At 38.2% G+C, this 27,751-nt stretch overlaps 1 protein-coding gene across 7 annotated transcripts in view; it reads left to right on the top strand.

The window, feature by feature from the left end:
• PTPN13 (protein tyrosine phosphatase non-receptor type 13) overlaps positions 1 to 27,751 on the top strand; it is a 211,284-nt gene that overhangs the window by 159,785 nt on the left and 23,748 nt on the right. For 4 of the 7 annotated variants that reach the window (XM_075203023.1, XM_075203013.1, XM_075202990.1 and 1 more), the window contains 17 exons: positions 2,076 to 2,162; positions 3,018 to 3,125; positions 5,170 to 5,301; positions 8,658 to 9,109; positions 9,418 to 9,561; positions 12,030 to 12,123; positions 15,223 to 15,308; positions 17,132 to 17,282; positions 19,802 to 20,016; positions 21,031 to 21,129; positions 21,482 to 21,855; positions 23,073 to 23,235; positions 23,733 to 23,891; positions 24,022 to 24,184; positions 24,306 to 24,513; positions 25,247 to 25,317; positions 27,062 to 27,123. In XM_075203023.1, coding sequence (XP_075059124.1) covers positions 2,076 to 2,162; positions 3,018 to 3,125; positions 5,170 to 5,301; positions 8,658 to 9,109; positions 9,418 to 9,561; positions 12,030 to 12,123; positions 15,223 to 15,308; positions 17,132 to 17,282; positions 19,802 to 20,016; positions 21,031 to 21,129; positions 21,482 to 21,855; positions 23,073 to 23,235; positions 23,733 to 23,891; positions 24,022 to 24,184; positions 24,306 to 24,513; positions 25,247 to 25,317; positions 27,062 to 27,123 — 2,768 coding nt within the window. The remainder of the gene's footprint in view (positions 1 to 2,075; positions 2,163 to 3,017; positions 3,126 to 5,169; positions 5,302 to 8,657; positions 9,110 to 9,417; positions 9,562 to 12,029; positions 12,124 to 15,222; positions 15,309 to 17,131; positions 17,283 to 19,801; positions 20,017 to 21,030; positions 21,130 to 21,481; positions 21,856 to 23,072; positions 23,236 to 23,732; positions 23,892 to 24,021; positions 24,185 to 24,305; positions 24,514 to 25,246; positions 25,318 to 27,061; positions 27,124 to 27,751) is intronic. The other 3 variants (XM_075203032.1, XM_075202998.1, XM_075203007.1) reach the window with 2 other exon arrangements.

Here is a 27,751-nt window from a genome sequence, read left to right as displayed (position 1 = left end):
TCCCTATACAAGTGCCTCCTATTATATTGTAAAAAACAGATAAAGCTTATATAGACTTAATTTGGAATAAAAATAAAATCAAAAAAACAAAAACAAAAAAAAAACATGGTTAAATTAGGAACTAGAGCAGAAGGTGGAATAAACATCCAGGTTTTTATAATCATATTAGGGACTGGATCTATAAACAGGAAACATATACCTTATGTTAATATTAGGTAAAAAATGTTTATTTATCTTGCTTTCTTCATTTACATAAACATGTTATTCCAAAGGAAGTTTTAGACAACCCCCTATTGACGTCTAATTGGTCGGCATGGCAAAAAATAAGAAATGGTTGGAACTTAAATAGACACTATTTTCTATTTCTGCCTCCCTTGGGTAATGATGAGTAGCAAGAAGGACAAGCCACATACATGCCCTTTTATGCATCTAACTCTAAATTCATTTTTTTATTCAATCTAATACGTTTCTACAAAGTTAGAATTTCTACAAGCTCAAAACTATACACGAACCTTCCTGTATGCTTCAGACTTGCATAGTCTATGTACTACAAAGAAAACAAAAGCAATTTTTTTTTTCCATAAAATTATTCACATTCCCCACCTTTCTCGTAGTAGAAAGACTGGCATTTCCCAATGGCTGCTACAACTCATGTATCTCATAGAGATCACAGCTACATTAGCATTATAATATTTGATTAAAACCTTACAACACAATATGTATTTGAAATGCACTGTAAGATTTATTACTAGAGATGCTCTGGCTCGGTTCCTCGAGAACTCAACACACCCGAACTTAGGGGATCTGAGTATCGAGCTGAGCCGGCTCGGTACTGTCGCGCGCTCTCGGAATTGAAAACAAGGCAAAATGTCATTGTGACCTCGTCTGATCTCGGATCTCGCAAGTTTTGAATTCCTTTTAAAGATCCAACATCACAGAGGGTGGGAGGGAGGGTGGAACCCCATTTATCTTTTCTGCCACTGCTGTTTGCCAATGTTTCCTAGATGTGCTAGGAACTGCCGTGTGTTTGTGTCCTTGCTCTCTCGCTTACCATCCAGCCAGGTCGCTGCAGTCTTTGTTTGAAAGTGTATGAAAATAATATTGTGAGCTGTGAGGTGGTCAAAATGACTGCAAATGAATTGAAATTAATGTTGTTGAGGTTAATAATAATGTAGGAACAAAAAAAGAGCAAAATTATGTGATTTTAGCATATTTTAGTTTTTTTTCTCTAAAAATTCCAACACCAAAACACACAAGGGCGGTTTTGCCAAAACCAAACACGAAGCTAATCCAGATCCAAAACCAAAACCAGTTCACATGGGGTCAGTGAGCATCTCTATTTATTACAGAAGCTACCTAGAAGCTATTCAATTGTAATTTTTAGTTTTTTTAAAAGCTTTATTGACACACTCCTACCTCTACAAAATTATGCATAAAACATTCTTTTAGACTGCTATCTGGTATGAACCAAACTATTTCTTGATCAACTATCTCAAATATAATGTACTACTTCACATGTTATATATGGCAATACAGTTTTTATGCCAAATCCACACTTCCATCCCCTTACTCCACTCTCCCTTGAAAGAGCTAATACATTCTAATTCCTTAGTCATTTATGTATTCTTGTTTATAATACCTTAAGATTTTATACTTGTAATACTTCATTATAGTATGTGTATTGTGCGTTATTGAACATTGCTGTTTGACTTGAAAGATTGTTTAGTGAGATGATTGACTTATCCATATACATACCTGAAGATTTTATTTTCTTGATGATGTTAATTATGTTTAACCAAGCTTTTTAAACTGTTTAGATAATGGTATCTTGTATATTTGTACGCCTCTATGTTCCCCATCTTCTCTTTCTCTTCTTCTTAACTGTTTTTATTGAACAAAAAATATATTAGCAATGCTGAGCTAATTACCTGAAAGTATGCAGTAAATAATGTTCAAGCAGACCAACTTTTGATCAAGCACACCAAGACATTTTGTTTTCTACAAACTATGGTATGTTAATAGCCTGTATCTCATACTATAATTCTTATAAATATTTTCTACACTTCTTTCCTTAGATACCCTGCACAACAAAATAATTGCATCTTCCCCTGAAAGGGAGATCACCCTGGTGAAATTAAAGAAAGATCCCAAATATGACCTTGGTAGGTTAATAGAAAGGTTGATATGGTTGAATTGTTTTATATGTCATGTGTTGGTTGGATACAGAAAAACCACTAGTGCATAAACTGAAGCATGCAGTATTTAGTCCCGTTTATCTCCATAGTTTAGAAGTTGATTGCTTATTGGAATATTGATGGAGCTTTGAGTGACTACTTCATTGGATTACATATTACATCCTGACATTTAATATTATGGGATTCCGTTTTCTCACAAATGGAATCTTTTGATGATATCCTTTCAAATGAATTTTTGAAAAATGATAAACCTGTGTGTTTTTTTATCATTCATGATAACTATGTAACATTTTAAGTTTTACATAACTAGGTTAAGGAAGCATTCTTGTACACCAGTAGTGTGCAGCATCTTATACTTTACAAATGTCCCTTACTCAGTCAAAGGGGCTTTGTGTTACACTTGTGGTGTGTGAAATCTTATAACACCCACTTCTACAACCCTATCCCAATATCCACACTGTATTCAGTAGTAACACAAAGTACATGTTACAAGTTAATTTGCTACTAGATGTACAGAGAAAGACATGGTCAATTACTGGCTTGCTTAAGTATTATTGCAGTTCATTGGTGCTTTTAAACCAGTACTTTGGTTATGAATTGTTTCCTCATAACCAAAGTCACAGTGGCTGCAGACGCCAAAATTAACAAATGAATCTGGGCAGGAAAACATTCACAGATTGCCTCTAGCATATTTTTGGATACTTTATCAAAGCGCTATATGCAAGTTAATGGCAGGAGTTTGACAACATTTTTCCCTATTGTTACAATAATATTTCAAATATTGTTGCACACTCTTGTGACTACTGTTTAACATATGTGCAGGGTTCCAGATTATGGGCGGAGAGACAACAGGAAAGCTAGACCTTGGCATATTTATTAGCTCAATAACACCTGGGGGCCCAGCAGATCTGGATGGGCGCTTGAAACCTGGTAAGAATTAATGATGAGAGGTACAAGGGTAGCAAGAGAGAACCATTCTGACTAAGACCAAATCAGGAAAAAAAAAAAGGTATATATTTACTGCAGAATACACAGAATAATAGTTTTCTGTAAACTGCTGAAACTGAAAGAAACATTCTTCCATTAACTAGAAACATGCCAGCAAAAAACTGCACAGACATGACAACCAATGTACATAGTCATCAACACAATGTATTTTTTTATGTTTTTTTTTATTATTTTTAAAATGCAAAGACAACACTGATATTTTTTTCATAGTGAGTATTGGCTAACATAGTGAGAGCAAATATTTTGTAAACAGGTTCAGTTTATCACACGGTGGGGGGGGGATTCAATTGACAGCGTTACTCGTGAGAATAACGTGGCCCATGCACTATTAACGTTAGTAATTTTAGAGCTTATTTTTGCTAGAGGCTCTCATAGTGCGCACTATTACGGTAGTAACGTTTTGAGAGTGAAATAAAAACAACTATTGAAATATAACAATGTTTAGAGATAGATAGATTTAACACATGACAACCATATTAACTATATATGTGAAGATTATATACTATGGGGTGTAGGGGGATAAAAGTGATGGAGGGCCAGAGGGGTGGGGCAGTAGTCCTCTTGTTGCATTCTACCTTTATAGGTGGTCTCACATATCCAATGCATTTCTTTGTCACGTTCTATACCTAGTTCGATAAATCTTAGACCTGGACCCATTCACACTGAGCCTCAACCCTGGTCATTGGGGCTTGCCCTGGCAAAAAACCGTGTTTTTGAGGCAGTGTGAATGGGGTATTAGTAGTATTTGTTAAGCTCTCAATGAAGCTTTCCCAAACTGAAAAAGAGAGCCAGTTCATTCTGAAAGTTTTAAAATAGTGTCTGCTTCCTGCCATTGGAAGACACTGCGAGACATTGGGGCGGGCTGGGCAGAGGGGCAGCGAGCCGCTCGGTCAGACCGCTATTAGGGCCGGCCTACCCCCCCGGATGCAACATACCACATTTTTACCCGCGGCCGCATCCCGTGTTATGTGATGCGGCCGTCTGTGTGCCCCCCGGGCTTCCCTCTCCCAGCCCGCGCCTGCATTGGAGTATAGTAGTGGGTCTAGGAGTTTAGGCACTTATCAACTTCTTTGATCTTCACTCTCCTCCCCTACTATGCCCCTCCTCTCCTGTAGATACCTCAGTGTTTTTTTAAGTGCCTTAGGAGATAGGTCACTTCGGTATAGGCTCCTTAGTTTTAGCAATTTTCATGTTTTTATTTATTTATTTATTTATCGTATAGCAGATCCATACAAGTCAATTCTTAATGGTCCCACTAGAAAATTATAAATACACACATTAAAGCCATATTCAAATAGTATCCAAACTTACTTGGAGTACACCTGCAAAGTTCTTGTAAGCTAAATCTGAGAGTGAAGAGACTTTAATAATGTCACAGTGACCCACGCAGATTACATCTAGTTTGCAAGGAAAATTCCTGCTGGTATTCTGTTTTCACATTCATCTTGTATGTATATACTGACCCTAGTGTAATCTTTAACTCCTTTATGCCCAGAATGTACTCCGTTTTGAAGTGAGCAGGGATCAAACAGTTTGTAGCTAATAATGAGAATGCTGAGTGTACTTATCATGTGGGAGGCAGTGATCTGTCTACTTGTGGGATTATATTAGTGAGCACAAGGCTCCATGTGACAGGGGCTGTGTTGTTATGTGCATAGGGGAATGAAAGCAAGTTGCTAACCACTATCTGAAAGCTCTAGTGGAAGGAGCAGGTTTTCCAACAGCAAAGAGTAGTGATTAGAGGCTCCAGTCAAACTGATGCAGGATGATTGCTGTGTCAAAGGCAGTTCTATGCAAAGTGAAATTCACACATTTAAGTTATTATAATTAATTTATTTTTTTAATTTACTTCAAGCACTTACATACTTTGTAAAGATACAGTCTTGAATGTAAAAGTTAAATATTGAGTTACTTTCTAGTTTCATGGAGTGTCAAGATTCTTATAATCATTTCTTGATGCTTGCAGGAGATCGCCTTATATCTGTGAACAGCGTCAGCCTAGAGGGTGTCAGTCATCAGGCAGCATTAGACATCCTTCAAAGTTCCCCTGAAGATGTCACACTGCTGGTCTCTCAACCAAAAGAAGAAGCTCTCAAAGGTAAGTTGCCAATCTCCGCATTCTTCTTTCACTTGCTTCCTTTATAGATCTCTACCTGTATTCATATCCCACACCCACCATCTCTGATGCTAAGAGCTGTGCCTCTCAATCATGGTCCTATATATAGCTTTTAATAAAATGAGAGGGGGTTTTTTTTGTGTTTTTTTTTTTTTTTTTTTTTAATAGAACTAAATTGTAGAGCTATAGACATCATCATCATTTAATTATATAGCGTCAGTAAATTCCGTAGTGCTTTACAATTGGGGAAAAACACAGTAATAAACAATACTGGGTAAAACAGACAAAGAGGTAAGAGAGCCCTGCTCGCAAGTTTACAATCTATAGGACAATGGGAGTTGGATACATGAGGTTAAATCTACATATTGCATATTGGTCCATCCAGATTGCAAAAGTAAAAAGTGATTTGTATGCTATGGAATCCAGTCACACAGCAATGTTGTTAAACAACACACATAACAGCGCTGTCCACTGTGATACACATCATGCACTACTTGATCCGTGAGGTGGTAGTATAAAACAATTTATTAATAAAAACAATTCTTGAACATGAGCCAACCACTGGCCAGTGGAATAAGGACATATATAGAATAAATATCTCATAGACACGCTGCAGCGTGAAAAAATGTTAAACATACAGATGAACATCATAAAACTGAGATTTAATCAATAGATGTTAAAGATGTCCCACAGTTGGTGATTCAAACTGTCCGAGGACCCTAATGAATGTAAATCCAAAGTGGAAAATGTTAGTAACGGTGTGGCCACACAAATAACCTTGCTAATAGCTCCGCTAGTAAAACTGATATCCACTTCAGTGCAACAAATACATTCCTCACAGAAGGCTAATGGTAGCCACCAATTCCAATCACAAATCTGTGGCAGACAACAGTCTAACTCCCCGCAAATGCAGTGGATACCGTACAGACCTGGTCCGCTGGACTGTCCCGTTTTGTGGTCTGGATGCGCATGGACTACGATGGAAACCAAAGCTCTGTGGTGCCCGATGGATGGAATGACACTGATTCGTGGCTCGGGAGAAAGAGAGCCTGAGGTGACTAATGAACGGAGCTGTAGTATCGCCACTGACGGTGTCTGTGTCGGCGGCGGGTATCTTGTGTCACCAATACCTCATCCTTCTGGATAAGGAAATGAATATGAGTGGTAGCAGGGTCGCAAAGACAGATGATGCGGCAAACGATCCAACAACTCAGTGAAACCTCTCTGTCAATTCTGACGCGTTTCTTCACCTGAAGGTGATTTCATCAGAGGATATGTTGGTCTGGGGTCAGAGGGTTGTTGTCTTGTGTGAATTGTGTAAAGGGTGATAGGGTACCCTAGTCAGGTTAAGAGGGTGGTTGAGTATATAAGCTTGCCTGAAGAGGTGGGTTTTCAGAGAATTCTTGAAGGTTTGTAGACCAGAGGAAAGTCTTATTGTGCGAGGAAGGGAATTCCATAGAGTGGGTGCAGCTCGAAAAAGTCCTGTAAACTGGAATGCGAGGATGTAATGAGTGTGGATGAGAGACGCAGATCTTGTGAAGAACGGACTTGTCAAGTTGGAAGATATTTTGAGACAAGTGAGGAGATGTATTTTTGTGCAGTTTTGTTGATAGCTTTGTAGGTTAGTGGAAGAATTTTATATTGGATTCTGTAAAAACAGACAACCAATGCAGAGACTGACAGAGTGGCTCAGCAGAGGAAAATCAATCTAGCCACTGGGTGCAAAATAGATCGTAGGGTGGAAAGTCTGTTTAGCGGAAAACCAGTAAGGATGGGTTGCAATAGTCAATGTGGGAGATAAGTGCATGAATTAGAGTTTTTGCAGTGTCTTGCGTAAGATATGTGCGTATTCTGGAAATGTTTTTTTTAGACGTATGTAACATGATTTAGGTATAGAGTCGATGTGGGGAACAAAGGATAGTTGTGAGTCAAGGAATACACCTAGGCAGCGAGCTTGCAGGGTGGGATTTATGGTTAAGTTGTCGACAGAAATAGAAATGTCAGGTATGTCACTTCTGTTGGGGGGTGGGAATATTATTCTGTTTATGAGATTTTGAGTTCGAGTTGGTGAGAGGACATCTAAGATGAAATAGCAGAAATACAGTCATACCATATTTGGGTGTTTAACATACACAATCGCATCCTTTTAATCCACTAGGGGCAAATGCAAGATTTGTAGAGGGCTGTTTCCGCACCACGACGACAGTGGGCGTGACCAGCATGCATGGGTGGGGGTGGCTATAATTTTAGACAGTACTTGGCTGCTCGCAAACTCTTCCTTTCCCCATAATATACACGAGCAATGCTGCGTATGCTACTGTTAGGTGCACGTAGCTCTCCCTTTTCAAGTAGAGCTGTGTGAAGCGGGAGCAGGATCCAGCCACCTCAATTATACAGTGCCCTAGGGTTCGAGGGGGTTTTTTCATGCACTAGGAAACCCCCCCTCGGTTTGCCTATGTCCACCTTGGTAAAAGGACATATATGTACTTTAAGGTGGAGCTTTTAGAATGATCTGATTGTGTATGTTAAACACCCAAATTTGGTAGCCAATCCCGGCTATCAGAATAATTCACTGCCATTATATAAGACACAACCATCAGACATTGACTAAGTTATACCTTGCGTTCCACAGTGGAACACACGCCATTATTATATCGCATAAGCTAACGTGCTATCTTACCAGGTTCAGGGAACCCCAGACCCTGCCTCAGCCATACCACAAGTACTCTGGGCGGCAGTGCGCCCAAAATTCTCCATGTTTCTCATTTTTCAGGACTCTTGTTATTTCAATTTTTGGGACATCAGATCAATATGAGACTTTCCAGTGGAATTTAGAGAAGTAAAAAGTTCGGAAACTTTCATTTGGGATCCCAATTAGACTTTTTAGGACTTCATGTGTCATTCCATTATCTAGGCTAAATTGAGCTTGGAATTTATTTGCATTGGTTTTGTTTCTGCTTTCCGATAACACATTTATTATATTGTTGTTGTTTCCATACTATTATGTCCAAGCTGTCAGCTTTTTAGTTAAGAATAAAGATTGGTCATATACTATGCATACATATCAATTGTCTTACCTGACTGTCTATTAGCGCTGGTTCTCCATTATTTCTAGTTCTCGATGCATACCTAGCAATGCCACTATTCAGTGTATTTTTTAATATTAACAAGGTTTTTGTACTAAAAGCATTTTAATATTGAATTTTCTCCTCCTTATGATTTTGTAAATAAATGTATAGATCCCTTATTGGTACTTGCAATGATCTCCTCTTCATATTCCCACATGCTCTTGAAGCTTTGCTACAAAACACATTTCATCTTTTTTGTTGTTGTTTTAGAACATCAACTCAATGGATTGAAAAATCAACCTTGGGGACCTTTTCCTAGTAAAGACAATGAGGCAGAATCATCCTCTGAGGAACACAGAAGGATACGTGGTCATATGAGACTTGTTTCTGGAAGCTCCTCCGTGATTTCTGCTGGGAAACGAGACGGGAGCTTGAGTTCCCAGGACTCTCGAACAGAGAGTGCAAGCTTGTCTAACAGCCACATAAACGGCCTCAACACAAACCTCACAAAGGAGCAGACAACGCCTCTTTCGCACTCCGCCAAGAGCTCTCCATCTGTCAGCGCTAAGGCTGGTGACAGGAAAAAGCCTCAATCCGATAACCGTAAAGGAAAGGGGAAACGTACGGGTTTGACTGACTCTACAGATTATTCTGACAGAGGTGACTCCGACATGGATGAGGCCACCTATTCAAATAGCCAAGAACAGCAGACAGCCAAGAAGGTACTTTACATATGTATTCAATATGTTATTGCTATACACCTTTACTAAGTTGTACTGCAGCACACTTACCCTAGCTTCATGACAAAGATGTAAAGTGTGTTTATTCCCTAGCAAAAGTAGTGTTTTCTCAAATCATTTAAGTTCTGACCAGTCCTTGAAACATCTACATATACACATTTGGGTAATATTAGCTGTTTCTCATGCAAGGTAAATTTTTTATTTTTAATTTTACTGGCTCGTTAAGTTGTACTCTATAAAAATCTTGCTCTCAAAAATGTAACTGATTTCCCCTTCTTGTGTATTTTAAGGCATCCACATTGGAGAGCCCAGCACAAAAGCTAAACTGTAACAAGCTTTCAACAACACCCCTGAAACCAGGAGATGTCTTCACAGTTGTTCTGGCCAAGAAGGAGGACAGCTTGGGGATAAGTGTCACGGTACTGTTTGACAAGGTTTTGAGTTTTCTTCTTTGTTTTTTGCAGTGCATGCAGTGTACTACATAAATGCATGTGGAAGTCTCATTGTTTGTATTTGTTTTGCTCCCTGGTTTTACCATGCATTTATAGATGGGGGTATGAGAGCTAATATCTAGCCACCTTGGTTCAATATAAGAGATGGGAACATGGAAGGGACTATTCTTTTACTTTTTACATTTACCATCTATATATACTGTACAGATTTTGGGTTAAGATGACACTTGTCATTGGTGGCTCATCTCACTTCACATCTGTGTCCAGAACAATACCCTTTAATGTAATATTCAGACGTCATTTAATAAAAAAATTTAAATTGCACCATAAATGTTATTAACGAGGAAGCAGAATTCATTCAGAACGTCCCAGCTTATTAACGGTTCTCCTAGACATATCATATTTGCATTGTAAAGTTGGAGGGATTTAATAACACTTTTCTTTGACAAAGCTGCTGAAACATCAAGGTAAGATTGAACATTGTATTTACTTCCTTGCTTCATGCATGAAAATGAACATTTGGAGACTTGGTTGTCCTTTTAAGATATGAATTGGAACAGACTCTGTTTATTTTCTAGCCAGATAATCAAACAAAAATGGAAACATTTTGATGTACATACAGGATAGATGATGAAGGCTTTGTTAATATCCTCAAAGCACTAATTTTGTAAGAATAAGGCAGTTTAAAGTATCTAGTGTCTGCTGTAACTGCCTTAATATCCTTTTTATTGTGTGTATGGGATTCCAAAGGTTTGCAAAGAGTGAGAGTGGGCACTCTTCAATTATACCATTGGTAACACCAAGACCACATGCACGTGGCTGTTTTTACTTTCATCTCCCCTCCCTTAACTTGACAGGGGAACAGAAGGGTTCGAAATACTTGCAGTGATCTCTATGGAATAAGGGAATGCCTGTACACACAGGTAAACATAATTACTTTTTGTTGTGGTACCTTCTGTGCATTTCAGTAGCCTCCCTAATTTCATCTTTAAACTCTGCACTGGGCTCCATTTTTTTCTAAAGCCACTGTTTATGGAAGTAGTAGAGATGGAGACACTAGATCAGACAGCCATATTGGGGTGTTTCATGCATCTGCACCATGCTTGCAGGATTTGAAGGATTATTCCACATAAAACTGAATTTTTAGTTGTCAGTGGAATTATCCTTTTAGTTAGGGCATTACATTTTCCCATTATTCTCATTATTCTGTGTCTGGCACTAGTTGACCAAGGAGAAATCAAAGTTTTGTTTCCTTGTTTTGCAACTTATTATCCGTATAATTACATTTAGGAAAAGACTTATAACTGAATAGGTTAACAACACTAATCTCTACTGGGGGAGAAAGTGCCCCACAAAAAAAAAAAAGTGAATCCAAATTTTTTTCTCTGCATGTGTTTTTAACATTATTGATATGACATGCATTTATTGGGGCACAATTCATTTTTATGATTTATTAACTTACATTGTCAGAGACAGTATTATGCAATCCAGAAGTTCCATTTTTGTAGGTATTTTGCTTTGCATTTGTTATTTACAATAGCACATGTCTAAGCTGTATGCTGAAACTGCAAGTATGTTTTAAATTCAGATTGTGTCTGTTTTCATTTTCAGTGTTGCCTGGCAACTAGCTTGTTTGTTTGTTAGGCTTTGGATAGCTGCTCTTGATTTTCATTTTGTTCCTTGTTTATTGTTATCCATCAATTAGTAAAGTGGAGGCTTTTGTGTCTGACAAATTCCTCTCATACCTGCTCTTTACAGAAACCTTTGTACAAACACTTTTTTTTCCTGTTTAGATTTCTTAGCATAATAATATGCCGTTGTTTAATTGGACCGATCATCTTCAGTTATCATTTATAAATACATTATTAATTGCTTAACATTGCCCTGCACTTGTTTCTTAAATGCTTAATTTTTATTACAGTTTTGTCTGTTTCTTATTTGCCATGCCAATGGAAATAGCAGACAGAATCAACAGATTTTATTGTATTCTAAAAAGAAAAATGTGTTGGTTTATAGATTATGTAGACAGATTATATAGCTGTCGGGACAATAGTGAAAAGACTACCTTCATGCAGTCCGGAGTGTTTTTTTTGTTTGGGACCATTGGCTGAAACTTGATTCCAAATAAGAGGTCCATGGCACTCGTCACATCTTAGATCAGCACAACAATTTATTTGTGATAAAGCGGCATAAAACTTCTGGCCATATACAAGGTTTATAAATTGCTCTGTGTTATGTATATTAGTTGTATTCTAATATTATTGGGAAGAAAAGATGACGATTTGAACAAAATGACATGGAGTCGAACCTTGTTGATTCCAGCTCGTAGGTTAAGACGCCGTAGATGTTTTCAAGATCGCTATGTGATTTTATGCGAAGATGACCGATCCGAGTGATCTAGTCAATTAATAGTTGTTAATATTTCATTTTAATTTTTCATATTTTGTTAGGGGGGTGTGAATACCAGCGTAAAACATGGCGGCATCTATGTGAAAGCAGTAATACCAAAAGGAGCTGCTGAGGCTGACGGCAGAATCCAGAAGGGTACGTTTAGGGGCTACATGTAGACTTTACCTTTGTAATTATTGTCTTGTCACATTGAACACACAGACAGCACTTGTATGCAGAAAAGTCAAGGAAAGAAATATTATTCAGCTCAGTAGTACTATACAGAGGGTGAAATAATTATTGAACACATCAACATTATATATTTAATGTGGTTATTGTAATGAAATTTACACCAAATGTCAGCAACAACCCTTGCAATCCACACATGCAATGAAATCAAACCATAGATGTCCATAATTTTTAGTTTTGTGTAATGTGAAATGACACAGGGAAAAAGTATTGAACACGCTTCCTGAAATTTTTTTAATACTTTGTACAAAAGACTTTGTTAGTAATGACAGCTTCAAGACACCTCCCTGTATTGAGAAACTAGTCGCATACATTGCTCAGGTGTGATTTTGCCCCATTTTTCAACGCAAATAGTCTTCAAATCTTGAAGGTTCCGTGGGCATCTTCTATGATCTTTAGTTCTTTCCATAGATTTTCAATTGGATTCAAGTCAGGTGATTAGCTGGGCCATTCTAGCAGCTTTATTTTCTTTCTCTGAAACCAATTGAGAGTGTCCTTGGCTGTGTGATCATTGTCTTGCTGAAATGTCCACCCACGTTTCATCTTCAGCATCCTGGTAGATGGCAGCAGGATTTTATCAAGAATGTCTCGGTACATTTATCCATTCATCCTTCCTGTGTATTATGGCAACCAAATAGTTAAATTTTGCTGTTATCTGACCACACTTTATTTTCCCAGTATTTCACAGGCTTGTCCAAATGTTGTGCAGGAAACTTTAAACAAGCTTCAACATGTTTTTCTTCAGCAAAGGAGTCTTGCATGGTGAGCATGCATACAGGATATGATGGTTGAGTGCGTTATTTATTGTTTTTTTTTAAACAATTGTACCTGCTAATTCCAGGTCGTTCTGAAGCTCTCCACAAGTGGTCCTTGGTTCTTGGACAACTCTTCTGATAATTTTTTTCACTCCTCTGTCAGAATTCTTGTGAGGTTTACCTGGTCATGGCCGGTTTATGGTGAAATTATGTTCTTTCCACATCTGGATTATGGCCCCAACAGTGCTCACTGGAACATTCAGCAGTTTAGATATCCTTCTGCAACCAATGTCATTAGTATGCCTTGTAACAATAAGGTGGCAAAGGACTTGAGAGAGCTCTTTGCTTTTACCCATCATGAGATGTTTTCTTGTGTGCAGTCTCGGACTGGCCTGCCGGCCAGTCGGGCTATAGACCGGTAGGCCCGGCCGCGGTTAAGCCCCGTCCCCTTTTGATGCAATGTGATAAACAGTCTAAATAACATTAACAGTCTGCCTGTCAGCTATCGTACTGAACGTATAGGGCATGGAGACTGATCCTGATTAATAATTAGGTTTAAAGATGCCCTAGTCTAGGGAATCTTTAAACCTAATTACTAATCAGGATCAGTCTCCATGCCCTATACGTTCCGTACGATAGCTGACAGGCAGACTGTTAATGTTATTCAGACTGTTTATCACATTGCATCAAGAGGCTATGCAAATTAAGGAACCACAGTAGTTTCTTTTGAATTTAGCCACTATTGAGAAGCAACCTCTCCGTTCCTTATGTGTTTCAATAGCAGCTAACTAGCAGATCGCTAACGTTATCTAGTCTGCTAATTATGTTGACTTAAGAGGTTCCATACAGAAGAATTCTTAGCTTGGTTTTGAGAGTTAATTATCAGTGGGAGTTTTTTCATGTCCTTTCTGTCTTTTTCGATAGTGTCACAGGTTAGCCAACCCTGATCTAGTGGGACAATCCTGATTTTTGGTGACTGTTCTGCCCAATCTAAGGGGCAAGTCAACACTGTGTATTCTTTATACACACACTGCATTCTTTATATACTACACTAAGGTGCTAGCTGTCCTTCGTGGACTGACCACTCCCCCTCTAGTGTCTGGTCCCGCCTCTATGACTGACCACACCCCCTCTGGTGGGCCCCTAGTGTTGCAGTCCCCCGGTGGGCCCTTCATGCCCCAGTCCGACACTGCTTGTGTGACACCTTTGTAATGAGACAGCTTTTTATAGGCCACCAGTTGTGGCTGAACCAGCAGGCAGGATTGCTTTCTAATTACTGATAGATTTCAGCTAGTGTCTTGGCTTTCCATGCCTTTGTGCACCTCCCTTTCTTCATGTGTTCAATACTTTTTCCCTGTGTCATTTCACATTATTGTATAAAACTTAAATTATTTATATCTATGGTTTGATTTCATTGCATGTGTGGATAGCAAGGGTTGTTGCTGACATTTGGTGTAAATTTCATTACAATAGCCACATTAAATGTATATTTACTGAGAAAAATGTTGATGTGTTCAATACTTAATTCACTTGCTGTATGTGATACATCAACCGTATAACTTCTTCCTTCTGGCTTAAAATACAAAAGACAAATAGTGATACATAGGTAAATCATGTCCACTCACTTGTAAGGCAACACTTACAACTTAAAATAAACACATTCAGTGAACGAATATAGACAGACATGGATGAATGCAAAGTACCTAATTACATATACAGTTTAATACACAAGGTCAAATATTTTACAGAAAAAAGTGCAAAAACCTATTACCAGGGTGATGCAATAGATTTTATATACATAATACTTGAGTGAACAAACTATACACCTTATGACTCTGTGTATGATGTAAAAAGTCCATGGTTATAAGTGTGATCTCTTCCATAATATTTATAGCAGTGCAATTGTACATGTGCTTTCATTCGTTGTATTTTTTTGTGGCCAATATAATAATACATTGACTAAAACCAATTTTTTCCATAGACAAAACAGCAGACCACCAGACAGAAAATGTGGCGTGTGCAAAGGAAATGCAGCATATACAATAGAAGCATTTGTCATTTACACATATGTAGTAATTGCATTTTTTTTAACATTTTAATGTACATTAAACACATTTTGACCTTGTTAGATTTTTTTTATTTATCCCCTAACAATTCATTATCTCTTTGCTCTATACATTAGTATGTCTGCATGGAGATATGTTAAGTATGTAATTGTTAGATTAATGCAATTGTTTGTTTTTTAACAAAGGTGACCGTGTGCTTTCTGTTAATGGAACCAGTCTGGAGGGAGCCACACATAAACAAGCTGTGGAGATGTTGAGAAATACCGGGCAGGTAGGACTTAGTAACAAGCAACTCTATTCAATATGTTGTTCTGAAGATGAGAACATAGAATTTGAGGTCAATGTGTTCTTTATGCGATTAAGTCTATATATAAGGCATTTACATTAAACAAGTCACAATAGACCATTTGTATTGATTTATTTATTTGTTTAATCTCTATACTACTTGAGTAACCTTTGTTGTTCCCTGTCATAAATTAAAAAAAAAATCTTTCCTGCTGTTATATGCCTTTATGTGTTTATTGAACTGTTGAGGGACTAGTAATTCTCATAATATACACTAGGGGAGTTCAGATCCGAGAGTATGGTATTATGGCAAAGGATATTAAAGGGCAGCATATGTATGGCACACTAAATAGCATATATTCACACCTGATCTGCAGCATCTGGAACAAATGCACCACTGAGCTATGTATTTGAAAAATGTGGTTTAATTAAAAATATGAGCTATTCCCATTTATTCCAGTGCCACATTCATTCTAACAGGGTTTCAGCATGTGGGCTACATGTTGAAAACCCATTGAAATCAATGGGACAACCTTCGATAATTACATAATAAATGTACAATGATGGAGCAAGAATGGAGATTTTATTTTCTATTTAATAAAGTGGTGAACAGGGGTACGAGTTAATGATTGACAGTTGGGGAGGGGATATGCAGCCTATTTATTTATAATATTTAACTATTTATTTATTATTTAACTATTTTTAAATCCAATTTCCTCATCTGCTGTGACTGACATATTTACCTCAGAAATTGCAGCTAGGCCTAGCACTGTATGTGGAAATGTGGTTTTAAAAAAGTTAATTTAAGGTGGGAAAGTCTTGTTTTTTAATTTGTTTGTTTTTTAAAACAACTTTTTTTTAAATTATTTTTTACTTACTTCATTATCATCAGCTATTTATATAGCACCACTAATTCTGCAGTGCTGTACAGAGAACTCACTCACATCAGTCCCTGCCCCATTGGGGCTTACAGTCTAAATTCCCTATCATACACACACACAGACAGACAGACAGACTAGGGTCAATTTGATAGCAGCTAATTAACCTACTAGTATGTTTTTGGATTGTGGGAGGAAACCGAATTGCCCAGAGGAAACCCACGCAAACAGGGGGAGAACATACAAACTCCACACAGATAAGGGCATGGTCAGGAATCAAACTCATGACCCCATTGCTGTGAGGCAGAAGTACTAACCACTAAGCCACCGTGTTGCCCATGAAAGTATTTTTTTATCTTACTTGCCTAGTTTTGAGGCAATCTAGAGTGCGTGAACGCAGAGACATTTTTTTTATTTCTACAGCGATTTACTACATGGAGCTTTCATAGATTTCCCCCTATTCCATGCTTATACCTGAGAAATTGATTTTGTAATGTGTCTTTTGGGAGATTTGGAAAATTGGTGATTTATATGTTGATTTAGCGCTAAAGATTTGTTGATAAGGAAATTGACCTGTAAGTCACACAATAAATGTCAATTTCAACCGCTATTTCTGCAAATCAATTTTTAGTAGATTATGGGGGGCAATTAATTGGCTACATTACTGTAAAAAGTAACGCGGCCTGCACACTATTACCGTTATTACGCTTAAATACCGTTATTATGGTAGTTTTAACGGCGGCTTTTTGCTGGAAGCTGCGAGCAGAAAGCTGGGTTAAATTTGCCCTAATAATGGTAATAGATTTAGCGCGCAATACTCTGGGGGGGAATTGAATTCTGCCCTATATGTTGCATGATACCCACAGTGGGCCCATCTCTTCCTCTGCCCCTAGCCATAGTGAGTAATAACATGTAACGGTTATTCCTACAGGTGGTAACACTACTGCTTGAAAAAGGACAGCTACCAGCTATTAAGGTCCATCCTCCGGTTACCCCACAGTGCACCCCACCTAATAACGCTGAACTAAGGCCACAGGACAAAATGGCTACTGCCCCAGCAGAGTACGGCTTTGTTACAGATGGTAAGATTTATATAATGTTCACCAAATCTCTAGAACATATTTCGGCATTACTAAATCCACAGTGGATGGCAGTAAATCCACAATGAGCCTATGTGAAATAAGTATAAAAGCAGACAAACTGTATGGGACATTAGAGTTAAATACTGGTTTCCTTGTCTGCAACGCTGGAGGCGAACACAACTCCTAAAGCATTAAACACTTCCCAGTGCACAACTTTCAGGGTTGTTCTATAACATATAGCTTAAATGTGCACAACCAAACCAATCAAGCACTTCCTTTCATTAATCTAACTAGGACTAGACTGAAACTATTATCTGAATTACTGTTTTCTTGCTGCATGTTCATACATGTGCCAGTAATACCAGCTTACCGAGTATCATATTAGATGCAGAAATGTGTAATACTATAGATGCACATTATGAATACACATGTATTGCCTAATGTACTTTCTAAAAAGACAAGGTAGTTGCTGGGTGAAATAATATGATGATAATAAAAATAGTTCAGACTCAAATCTCTGGGCTTGTATATATCAGTTCGATGGCATGCACAGTGGACTTTAATGCACATTATTATGTAAATAAGGTAGAACCTGTGCTATATTTATCAATAAGCCTTTTGACTGATATATTTTCAGTCTGATAAGCTTAAAGTTAGGCTTGTGTGTCTGCATAGATGTGAGCAAGCCCTTAAATGGGCCACATACTGCATTCCACCAATACATAATTCCACCCACTATTTACAATACAATCAGTGGCGCACGCAGGGGGGGTTTCTGAAACCCCTCCCCTCCGCTAACGAAGTGCCCCACATAGCGGCACTGTACTATACAGCAGCTGCGGCGCTGTCAAAGAAGCGTCCGCGGCGGTGCTGTATTGTACACAGCACCGCCGCGGACGCTTCTTTGACAGCGCTGCGGTTGCTGTATAGTACAGTGCCGCTATGTGGGGCACTTCGTTAGCGGAGGGGAGGGGTTTCAGAAACCCCCCCTGCGTGCGCCACTGATTGTATTGTAAATAGTGGGTGGAATTATGTATTGGTGGAATGCAGTATGTGGCCCATTTAAGGGCTTGCTCACATCTATGCAGACACACAAGCCTAACTTTAAGCTTATCAGACTGAAAATATATCAGTCAAAAGGCTTATTGATAAATATAGCACAGTACAGTGCTGCCGAAACAAAGCTGCAGCTTTCTCTTTTTTTTTTTTTTCCCCGATGGGGGCGTGGCAACCCCCCCCCCCCCCCACTAACAATCCTGCGTGCACCCCTGACAATTATAACAATGGAGCAGATATTTGCAATGCCTGAACGGCAGTATATTTCATGATCAATGAGGGTCTCACTATCTGATTTATGGATTATACTCCTACACCTATTATCTGAATGCCCTTTGGTGATCATTAGATGTCTGAATCACTTTTGAAAAGGAGAAAGTGGTTAGTCAATGACTAGCAAAGGACACACATGTTATCTTAAAGATAGACTAACTAACTTTGTTATTACTGCAGCTAAAATTTTCTACAAAGCAATAATTTGTAAACTTCATGCCTTAATCTCCAATTCGTTGTGTTCCCTATGAGACTGAGGTTTGGAAGTCTGTTCGACAGGCTCATAGTAGCTTTGCCGTTGTTGCCCTCTAGTGGCTTCACTGAAGATTTCCATTTATTTATAAACTTTTACCTTCATTGCACCTGCATACTCCACAGCGGTTTACAATTGGGAACAAACACCGTAATGAAACAATACTGAGTATTAACAAACAAAGAGGTAATATGGTCCTGCATATAATCGTACAATATTTTTTCATTGCAAATTACTGCTGACTCTAGGATGGGACAGTGTGGCATAAACAAAAGTCCATTATTTATAATCAATTACTTTCCTAGCTTCGCTTTTCCTGCATCGTGTATGAATCTCATGGCATGTTTGTGAAGCAAGTAACTGTCTGTCACTCTCCTGCGTGTCCTGCAACCAAAGCAAGCATCAGTGACTTTACTACTGTAAAATGCTTCAAATATACCATAGCATGACCATAATTATCTTTGGGTTCAAGTCCTAGTCTTTCTGTTTGTGACCTTACTCAAAGGGGAGTTGTTTACCTGAAGAAAAGCCATCTGGCATAAAGAATGACAGTTCTACATATAATACCGTACAGACGAAGATCCTTCAATGGCATAAGGAGTAGATTTTCTCTTTGACCTAAAACAGGGGTTCTCAACGCTGATCCTAATGTACCACCAACAGGTCATGTTTTCAGGATTTCTGTCTCTGGAAACAGGTGGGCTAATTACTGACCCAGTAAAATAGATTAACTCGCCTGGATATGATTATAAATAATCATATATAAGACATTACCTGTTAGTGGTATTGAGGATTGGAGTTGAGAACCCCTGGTCTGAAACATTCCAAACTTACCAATGTGTTTGCTGACTCTGGCTATACATTGTCTCTTTTCTTAGTTTCATTATTTTACTTAAGCATGACTTGCCATCTGATTGGTGACTATTTGATGTTCCAGACAATGTGCTCGAAGTCAAACTGGTGAAGAATAGCTCTGGCCTGGGATTCAGCTTTTCACGGGAAGAAAACCTTATTCCTGGTCAGATTGGTTCAAGCATAGTCCGAGTAAAGAAGCTGTTCCCAGGCCAGCCTGCCTCTGAAAGTGGCAAAATAAATGTTGGAGATGTGATCCTGAAGGTGAATGGAGCCTCATTGAAAGGACTTTCTCAGCAGGTGAGACGCACGTAAAATATGTCTAATGCTAAATTTGTGCATACATTGGATAAAACATAGTAGGCTTTCAGTCCACTTGTTCTTTAGCATTGTAATACAGTACAAGGAAACAGAGTGCCTGGGATCTATCATGCAAAACGCTTGGAACTTGTGGTTTACTGGATAAGATACATCTACTGAATTACATTTAAAAATGCTTCCTGTCTTTTCCCAGAGTGTACCTGGAGTTCACCAACTCATTAAATTAGCAATCGTCATCAGCTATTTATATAGCGCCACTAATTCTGCAGCGCTGTACAGAGAAAAAAAAAGACTTCATGTAAGAGAACACACTCACATCAGTCCTTGCCCCATTGGAGCTTAGTCTAAATTCCCTAACATACACATACATAGAGAGAGAGAGAGACTAGGCTCACTTTGATAACAACCAATTAAGCTACCAGTATATTTTTGGAATGCGGGAGGAAACCGGAGCACCCGGAGGAAACCCACACAAACACAGGGAGAACATACAAACTCCACACAGCTGAGGCCATGGTGACTGTAGGTGGAGGCATAGAGGCCATAGATCGCAGGCTTGATAAAGGTCCATGTTTTTTTCTAGTTTCTGGATAACAGATCGCATGCTTTTATGTGGATAAGCAAGACACTGGCATTGTTATTCCTATGCGTGTCTAACCTGTCCTGGAATTGCTAAACCTTTTTTGGGTCTTGATAACTGTATTTGTGAATCTGGATGCAAATTTTAAAGCAAAATGTCCCGATAACCAACTGTTTCAGTTTTGAGAAAATGTGAAGAATATACTTTTGTTTTTATCATTATTGTCTAAAATATTTGAATATGTAACATCTCTATCTTTGTATAATCTTCAATAAATAAAGATTAAATAAAAAAGGGGCTTAAATTGACCTTAAAACATTATTTTAACAGATCCTAAATATAACCTTTTATACCGTGGCTTATACCATCTTTCCTGTTTTGTTTTTTTTCTGTTATTTTTCTGTAATTCATAGGATGTTATTTCTGCATTGAGAGGAACCTCTCCAGAAGTCACCTTGCTGATGTGCAGACCGCCCACTGGTGTGTTGCCAGAAATCAGCCCGGTTATGCTGGTAAGAAGACATGTTTTGGGTGTTCATGTATCGCTTGCCACTTTTCGGTTTCTGTCACTGTTCCATATGAGGGGGTCACGAAAAATAAGTTAAAATACAAATCGATATTTATGTAAATAACCTAAGGGGATTTGTAACGGTCACAAAGCATCAATTCTTCCCAGATGATACTTGTCTTTACAAATGATGTTTGTCACTGAGATAATGGCAGAACGAATGCAGAGTTTTGTGTATTGCTAGCACAATATAGCATTTTGCTAGAAGTGTTACTTTATCATTGTTATTTGGTATCTTACATGAAGTCTCTTTTTTTTTTTTCTTTCCCCCATTTTTGCATAATACATAATCGCAGACTCCATTAAATTCCCCCCAACAGACTTTACTAGAGGAAAACCAAAGCAGCAGATGTGTTGCTGATCATTCACTTGCAGAAGGGCAGGAGGACAGCTCGGATGAGACTGAAGAGGTGACTGACACGAGCACGAGGAGACTAAAGAACCCTTCTAGGAGGGATAGTTATAGTGATAGCAGTGGGACTGGTGAAGAAGACTTTATACCAATTCAAGATGAGACGCCTGCATGGAATGCCACAGTCTACCAAACGCCAAGTGCCTTGATGGCCCCACTTCACTCTCCATGTGATGCCACCAATGTCCAGGAAGACACAATCCGCTCCAGCTTTTACACCCCACAACAGACTCCTTACAAACCACAGTTTGAGGACAGGTTAGTGATATTCAATATCAACACTTGATGTCAATATAATGTTACATGACAAACTTTACGGTTCAATGTAATATGCAAATTTGTTTCAAATTGGTACAAAACCTTTGCATATTTTACTGAATTCTGCTTAACATGCCTATATATATATATATATATATATATATATATATATATATATATATATATATATATATATATATATATATTGTAATCAAAACCGAGAGGCACTCAGAGATCTGAAAAACGAATGTAATGTTAGAAATCCTTTATAATATACAGGATATTTAGGATTAAAACAGATTTCTAATACTATTTGTATGCCTTTGTGTTTGGATATATTTACATCAGGAATTTTGGTTGGGATCTTGTTTGACGTAAACACCAGGGTCTATTTTTTTCTATTCCAATTTGAGTGCCAAGTCATGTTCTCAATATATCTATATAGCACAGGCAATTTATGTCAGGTTTGGTACACACAGATTTTTTGGTTGTTCTCACATTGTACAAAGTAACTTTTCTAGGGTCAAGCAAAGCTGGTAATCGAACCAGGGTCACCAGCAAATGAGACTTAATTATTATTCATAATGTAAAAGGAGAATTCAGCTACTACGAAAACAGAAATAAAATGCCTTCAAATTATAGTGTAGTGTACAAGTGCTGTTTTGAGTGACAGAAGTACATGGAGTACCCATGGAGGGTTCCTTCCTGTGGAACACTCTTACGCTGCACTTGTTGGGGTCACTGACAAAATTAGACCTCACAAAGTAGGGCCCAAAGAGCGCATAAACTGCCAAAGTTCAAAGTGTCAGTGCAATTGGAATCACCTCTTTGTCAGTGGTGTAAAGTGAATGGGTCAACTTGCCGCCCTGCTGTGTCCCAGCTCACAATTAACACAGATCACAAGTAAGACTGCTACTCATAAGGAATAAAACACACTCTACTGTGAAATGAAAGGATTTCAAAAGTCACCTCAGAATACAAGAGAGTCACACCCTGCGTCCTTGTTTATATGTTCCGGGACTCCTTAGTGACTTCTTGTATCCTTACATTGCACAGTAGGGAGTAAATGATCCCATGTCTTGTAAATCCACGTTCATGGATGTAAGAAAATAATCTTTCAGTTATCATTTTACAGTGAACTGACAGTAAATTGTTAACAATAGATACAATCACATTTACACATGCAGATTTTATTGACCAAATCTTTCCACCTGCAGCAATCCACCTTCTCCCATTTCACTTGATGTGACCCCCACCCACAGTGGCACAGTCCCTCAGATCTTACTTTCTGAAGACTACATGTCCAATTCCAAGTCATGCCTTGATGACCAATCAAGCTTCCAGAGCTTGGGACTGAAGGACCTGGAGGATTATGAACCAGTAAGATCCCATCCTATCTAAAGCTAGATTTTATTGATTTTAATTTTCAGACACGGTACAATATTTACTTAAATTTAACAAGCAATATGCTTTGAACAGAATAATAACTGTATTAAGGTTGGGAAAGCAGCCATAGCACTTAGCCCAAGAAGAAGTAAATGTAAACTGAGTATGACCATGTGCCCTATGGTATTGGCCTATCAAGCAATTTCCAGCCAAGATTAAGAGCTTTGCCGTTAATGTGGTCTATTGTGGCCTGCACAGTAAATAATGTGGGTTTTTCCGTTCAATGCTGCTGTTGCATAATGCAATAGATATCTAAACCATGATTGATTCAAATAACATCTGCTCCTTTTATTTTGAGTTAATTCAGGGTATTTAAACTAAAGGTCTGGATTGCATGTTCATTTAGGGAATGTACTCTAGATTTGCAAAAGTGTTTTAGATCTTCGATTCTAATATCTTGTTATTGCTGCATCTATCTCATTTCTCCTTAGGAGGTCGAGCTTCATGTCACACTAACTAAATCAGAGAAGGGCAGTCTGGGATTTACAGTGACCAAAGCCAATGATTGCATTGGCTGCTACATCCACGACATCATTCAAGATCCTGCCAAAAGTGATGGTCGTCTGCAGCCTGGTGATAGGCTAATTAAAGTGAATATATTTTTCCTCTACCATAACCATGTCAATTGTGTACTTACATGAAATGCATAGTGCCATTGTTTTCTTCCATTTTAACCTCTCCTTACCTGTTTTGACCTTATTTCATGCTGCTGCTTGTTAGGTTAATGATGTTGATGTCTCAAACATGAGTCATACTGAAGCAGTGAATCTACTGAGAGCTGCTCCCAAAACTGTCCGCCTTGTGCTGGGCCGTGTCCTGGAGATCCCTAAGCCGCAGGTGCCTTCTCATCTCCTGTCTGATATTACACTGACGTGCCATAAAGGTATTCTAGTTAAAACTTATAATACAAAGTCTATTAATTACATTGTTTCTATTTTGTCACTGTTTGCTGATGTTTTGTCTTATTATAACATCTTGCAATTGATCTTTTTGTTTTCATGCAGGTCTTTCTCTCTCAGGAGGTGCCAACTGCCCTTCCCAGGGTATTTATGTAGAAGATATCAAGTCCGGGTCTGTAGCTGATCAGGAGGGAAGTCTGAAACCCTTAGACATTATACATTATATAAATGGTACAAGCACTTTAAATATGACACTAGATGAAGCAAAGCTTGCTCTTGAATCGTCTGTTCCAGTTGTTCTAAAAGCTACAAGGTAACTATTTGCCATTTCTTTTATTCTCTTTTACACAGCTGGAAAATTAGACCACTTTTTTCTATGAGCTTTTTCTTTTATCCACAGTACTAGACACATTTTATTTGTTGATCTTCTCACACTTTTCATCCAAATTTCTTATCTAACGTGTCTTATAAAACTCACCTACTTTAATATACTGAATATCCATGAACTAAACATCCCTGGTCTCTTTGCTAGCTAGTTGTCCATGAACCATGGTTAGAGTCTAGCCTCAACTCTGCTGTTAGAAGCAAATATTCATTGTAATTAGCATTTTCACTTTTGTGTGTGTCCTTTACCACTATTGCTAATGCCAGAGAAATTGGTGGCTCTCCCAGCAAACCTTGGCTGCAATAACGGCACATAACTATATGAAAGTACTAGCATGCCGTGCCAGAGGAGGTGGCATCAGAGACACAGAGCTAGTAGCTTATTTCTGAATATTCAAACCTTTCTTATGAGCTATTTCTAGAGCAAGGTAAGGGGAGTTTCTTTTAAGTCAATTAGCTTTTAGCCGACCGGTCCGCTTTCAGCTTAGATCCAAATAGTGTTTATTAAGAAAGGTATACTGAATTTAATTGTGAATAGGGAGTTGAAGCAGTTTAGTTACATTTGTCTACCGGAAGTGTGAGTTCTGCTTTTGTTTAACTCCTATGCTTAATTTATTTCATTATTACATTTCCCCATTATATGTATGCACTTTCTTATGCAGGGAAGGAAATCCGGTGGTTCCAAGCAATAAAAACCTTTTGAACTCCATTCCTAAACCCACACGAATTAACGGTATTGAATACTTTTCTATTCTTTTGGCTGTTTAAATGCCTATATTTAAATTGGAACTGTCACCACATGGATATTGTTTGATGTAATAAACATTAAAAAATAAAATAAACACTTTCAGTTGCGTGGGTGTCGCATTGTTGTTGGCCTGGCTTTGACTCCAGAGTTGCGCTGTGGGACTGTATTAAGCTCTCTTCTGGGGTGGTCACGTCATCTGTGAGTGCTGTGATGTAGGAGACGACAAAGGAAGAGAGCTGTGAGCCATCCCATAATTTGACTCTGAAGCTGAGCTATTGATATATGAGAGGGGAGAGATTTGTTTATTTAATATTTGTTTAGTACATGTGAAATATTTTAAATATAAAACAAGCATCAATTCACCAGTCACTGCTCTACTTTAAATCTATACTCACTATCGCTCATTGCAATTCACAATTTCAGAATTAATCCTGGGGGTAAATTTATCAAGCTGCAAGTTTGAAAAAGTGGGTATGTTGCCTATAGTTAACAATCAGATTCCAGGGCCTGATATCAACTTTAAATTTCAGTGTACAAATAAGCTATCAAGTATTTGTGTGCTACATGAAAAAACAGTCAGTATTTAACTTATGTGCAAAACAGAAAACTCATTTGCACCCCTTGCATTGTAACATGGTTTTGTCCAGGAGACTGAAATAAGATACCTCTTCATTTAAGATCCTTAATGAATCAGGCCCCTAGTTATCATTCATTTAGTACATTCGACAAAATGACAGCTAGAATCCGATTGGTTGCTCTAGGCAACAACTCCACTTTTTCAAACCCGCAGTTTGATACATATATCCCTTGGAATTATTGGTATTAATAATTTAAGGTCAACTAGTGGTCCCAGGTTTTCCCATGACAGTCCAACAGGAAATCTCTTACTTTTGATAATAATTTTCCTGGAATTTTGTTTCCGGTAGAAACATATAATTATTTTTCATTTTGAAAATGATTGCATCACATGAAACAGGAAAACCCTCAGCTGACCTAAATGTCATTTAATTTAAATGGGATGTTCCTTTCATCCTCATGGACAGTTCATTTAGGAAAACCATACGCAACCAATAAACATTTGAATGGCTGCCATAGTCGTCTAATTAAGACCCATAGGTGAATTCTCATCTTCTTATGTCCCATAATGGGAATTTTTCAGTAGTAACATAATTTATCAGCAGGTCAGGTCAGGTCAGGTCTCTGGAGAAGTGGTCTAAGAGAAGTACCATTAGTTGGAATAAGGGGAGGAAATGGGGAAATCATAAGAGTAAACTTAGCTCTTTACGTTGAACCATTGTACACCACTCAAAACAAAATATTTAGTATGGGGTAAAGAGAGTAAACATAAATACTAAGTGCATGCTTACGGATTAGGCTACATTGGCTCAATCCACTGGCATCCCCAATCTGTTTAATGGTCCCACACTGAGCTCCACTCTGCTTTTGTCTGTTTGAGGCAAACAAAGAGGCATATTTCAAACAGGCTTACTAGAAAGAGGAGTATGTAGTGCTGTGTGGGCCTGTAAAAAAACATTGGGGACCCCAACAAATCCAGCAACGGCAGGCAAGTAGCATGCCCTTATTATTTAGGTTAATTTTGTTTGCTGCTCAAATCTTTTTTTTTTTTTTATTTTATTTTGTGTGCCATTCTTTAATGTTTCTCTTCTGCAAAGTGTTACTTTATATTACATACATCTTACATTGTTATTTAATTGTCATTATCATATAGGCTATCCTAGTGGAGACAGTTTGAGACGAGTTGAAGACAATTCAGATATGTATGCTCCAGAGGTAAATGTCTTATGTGATTACACAATATCTGCTTCTGAATGACACAGACATATACATCTATTAATCACAATATGCACAATAGGCGCATTTCAGTAGATGCCTATACCACAGTGCGGGGGCAGAACTAGCGAGCTGTGGGCCCCGGTGCATGGAAGCGGAGAGGAGGGAACCGGGACCCACAGCTCTCTAGTTCCCTGTGCAGTGGCCCCATTATCTCCATGGGCCCCTGTACATGGCACCTGCCGCACCAATGGTAGTTCCGTCACTGCTACAGTGCTACTGATGCAATATACAGTATGTTCAGCCCCCACTCAAACTTCAAACTCTATTTTCACTCCCGTTGTCCGCTGTATGCTGCAAATTTATTGGATATAGTTGTTTTCAATGTTGACTCATCACTGTTATTGAAGTTTCTCAGGTATTCAGCAGTTTCACAAAACAAATATTTGTAAATCAAAACTAATTCTGCCCTAGCTGTTAAATCATGTCAGTGTGCTCATATCTGCAGGGAAATATATGCATTGATCTATATCTGACAACCATTTTACAATGTTATGAAATATTAAGATTTATGACATGTAGCTGACTAAGAGCCATGTCTTGTGGGAAGATATCGTATTACTACTTG

This window comes from Mixophyes fleayi, chromosome 1 (genome assembly GCF_038048845.1).
Source record: "Mixophyes fleayi isolate aMixFle1 chromosome 1, aMixFle1.hap1, whole genome shotgun sequence".
NCBI classification, from domain to species: Eukaryota; Metazoa; Chordata; class Amphibia; order Anura; family Limnodynastidae; genus Mixophyes; species Mixophyes fleayi.
This window is presented reverse-complemented; position numbering and strand designations above follow the sequence as displayed.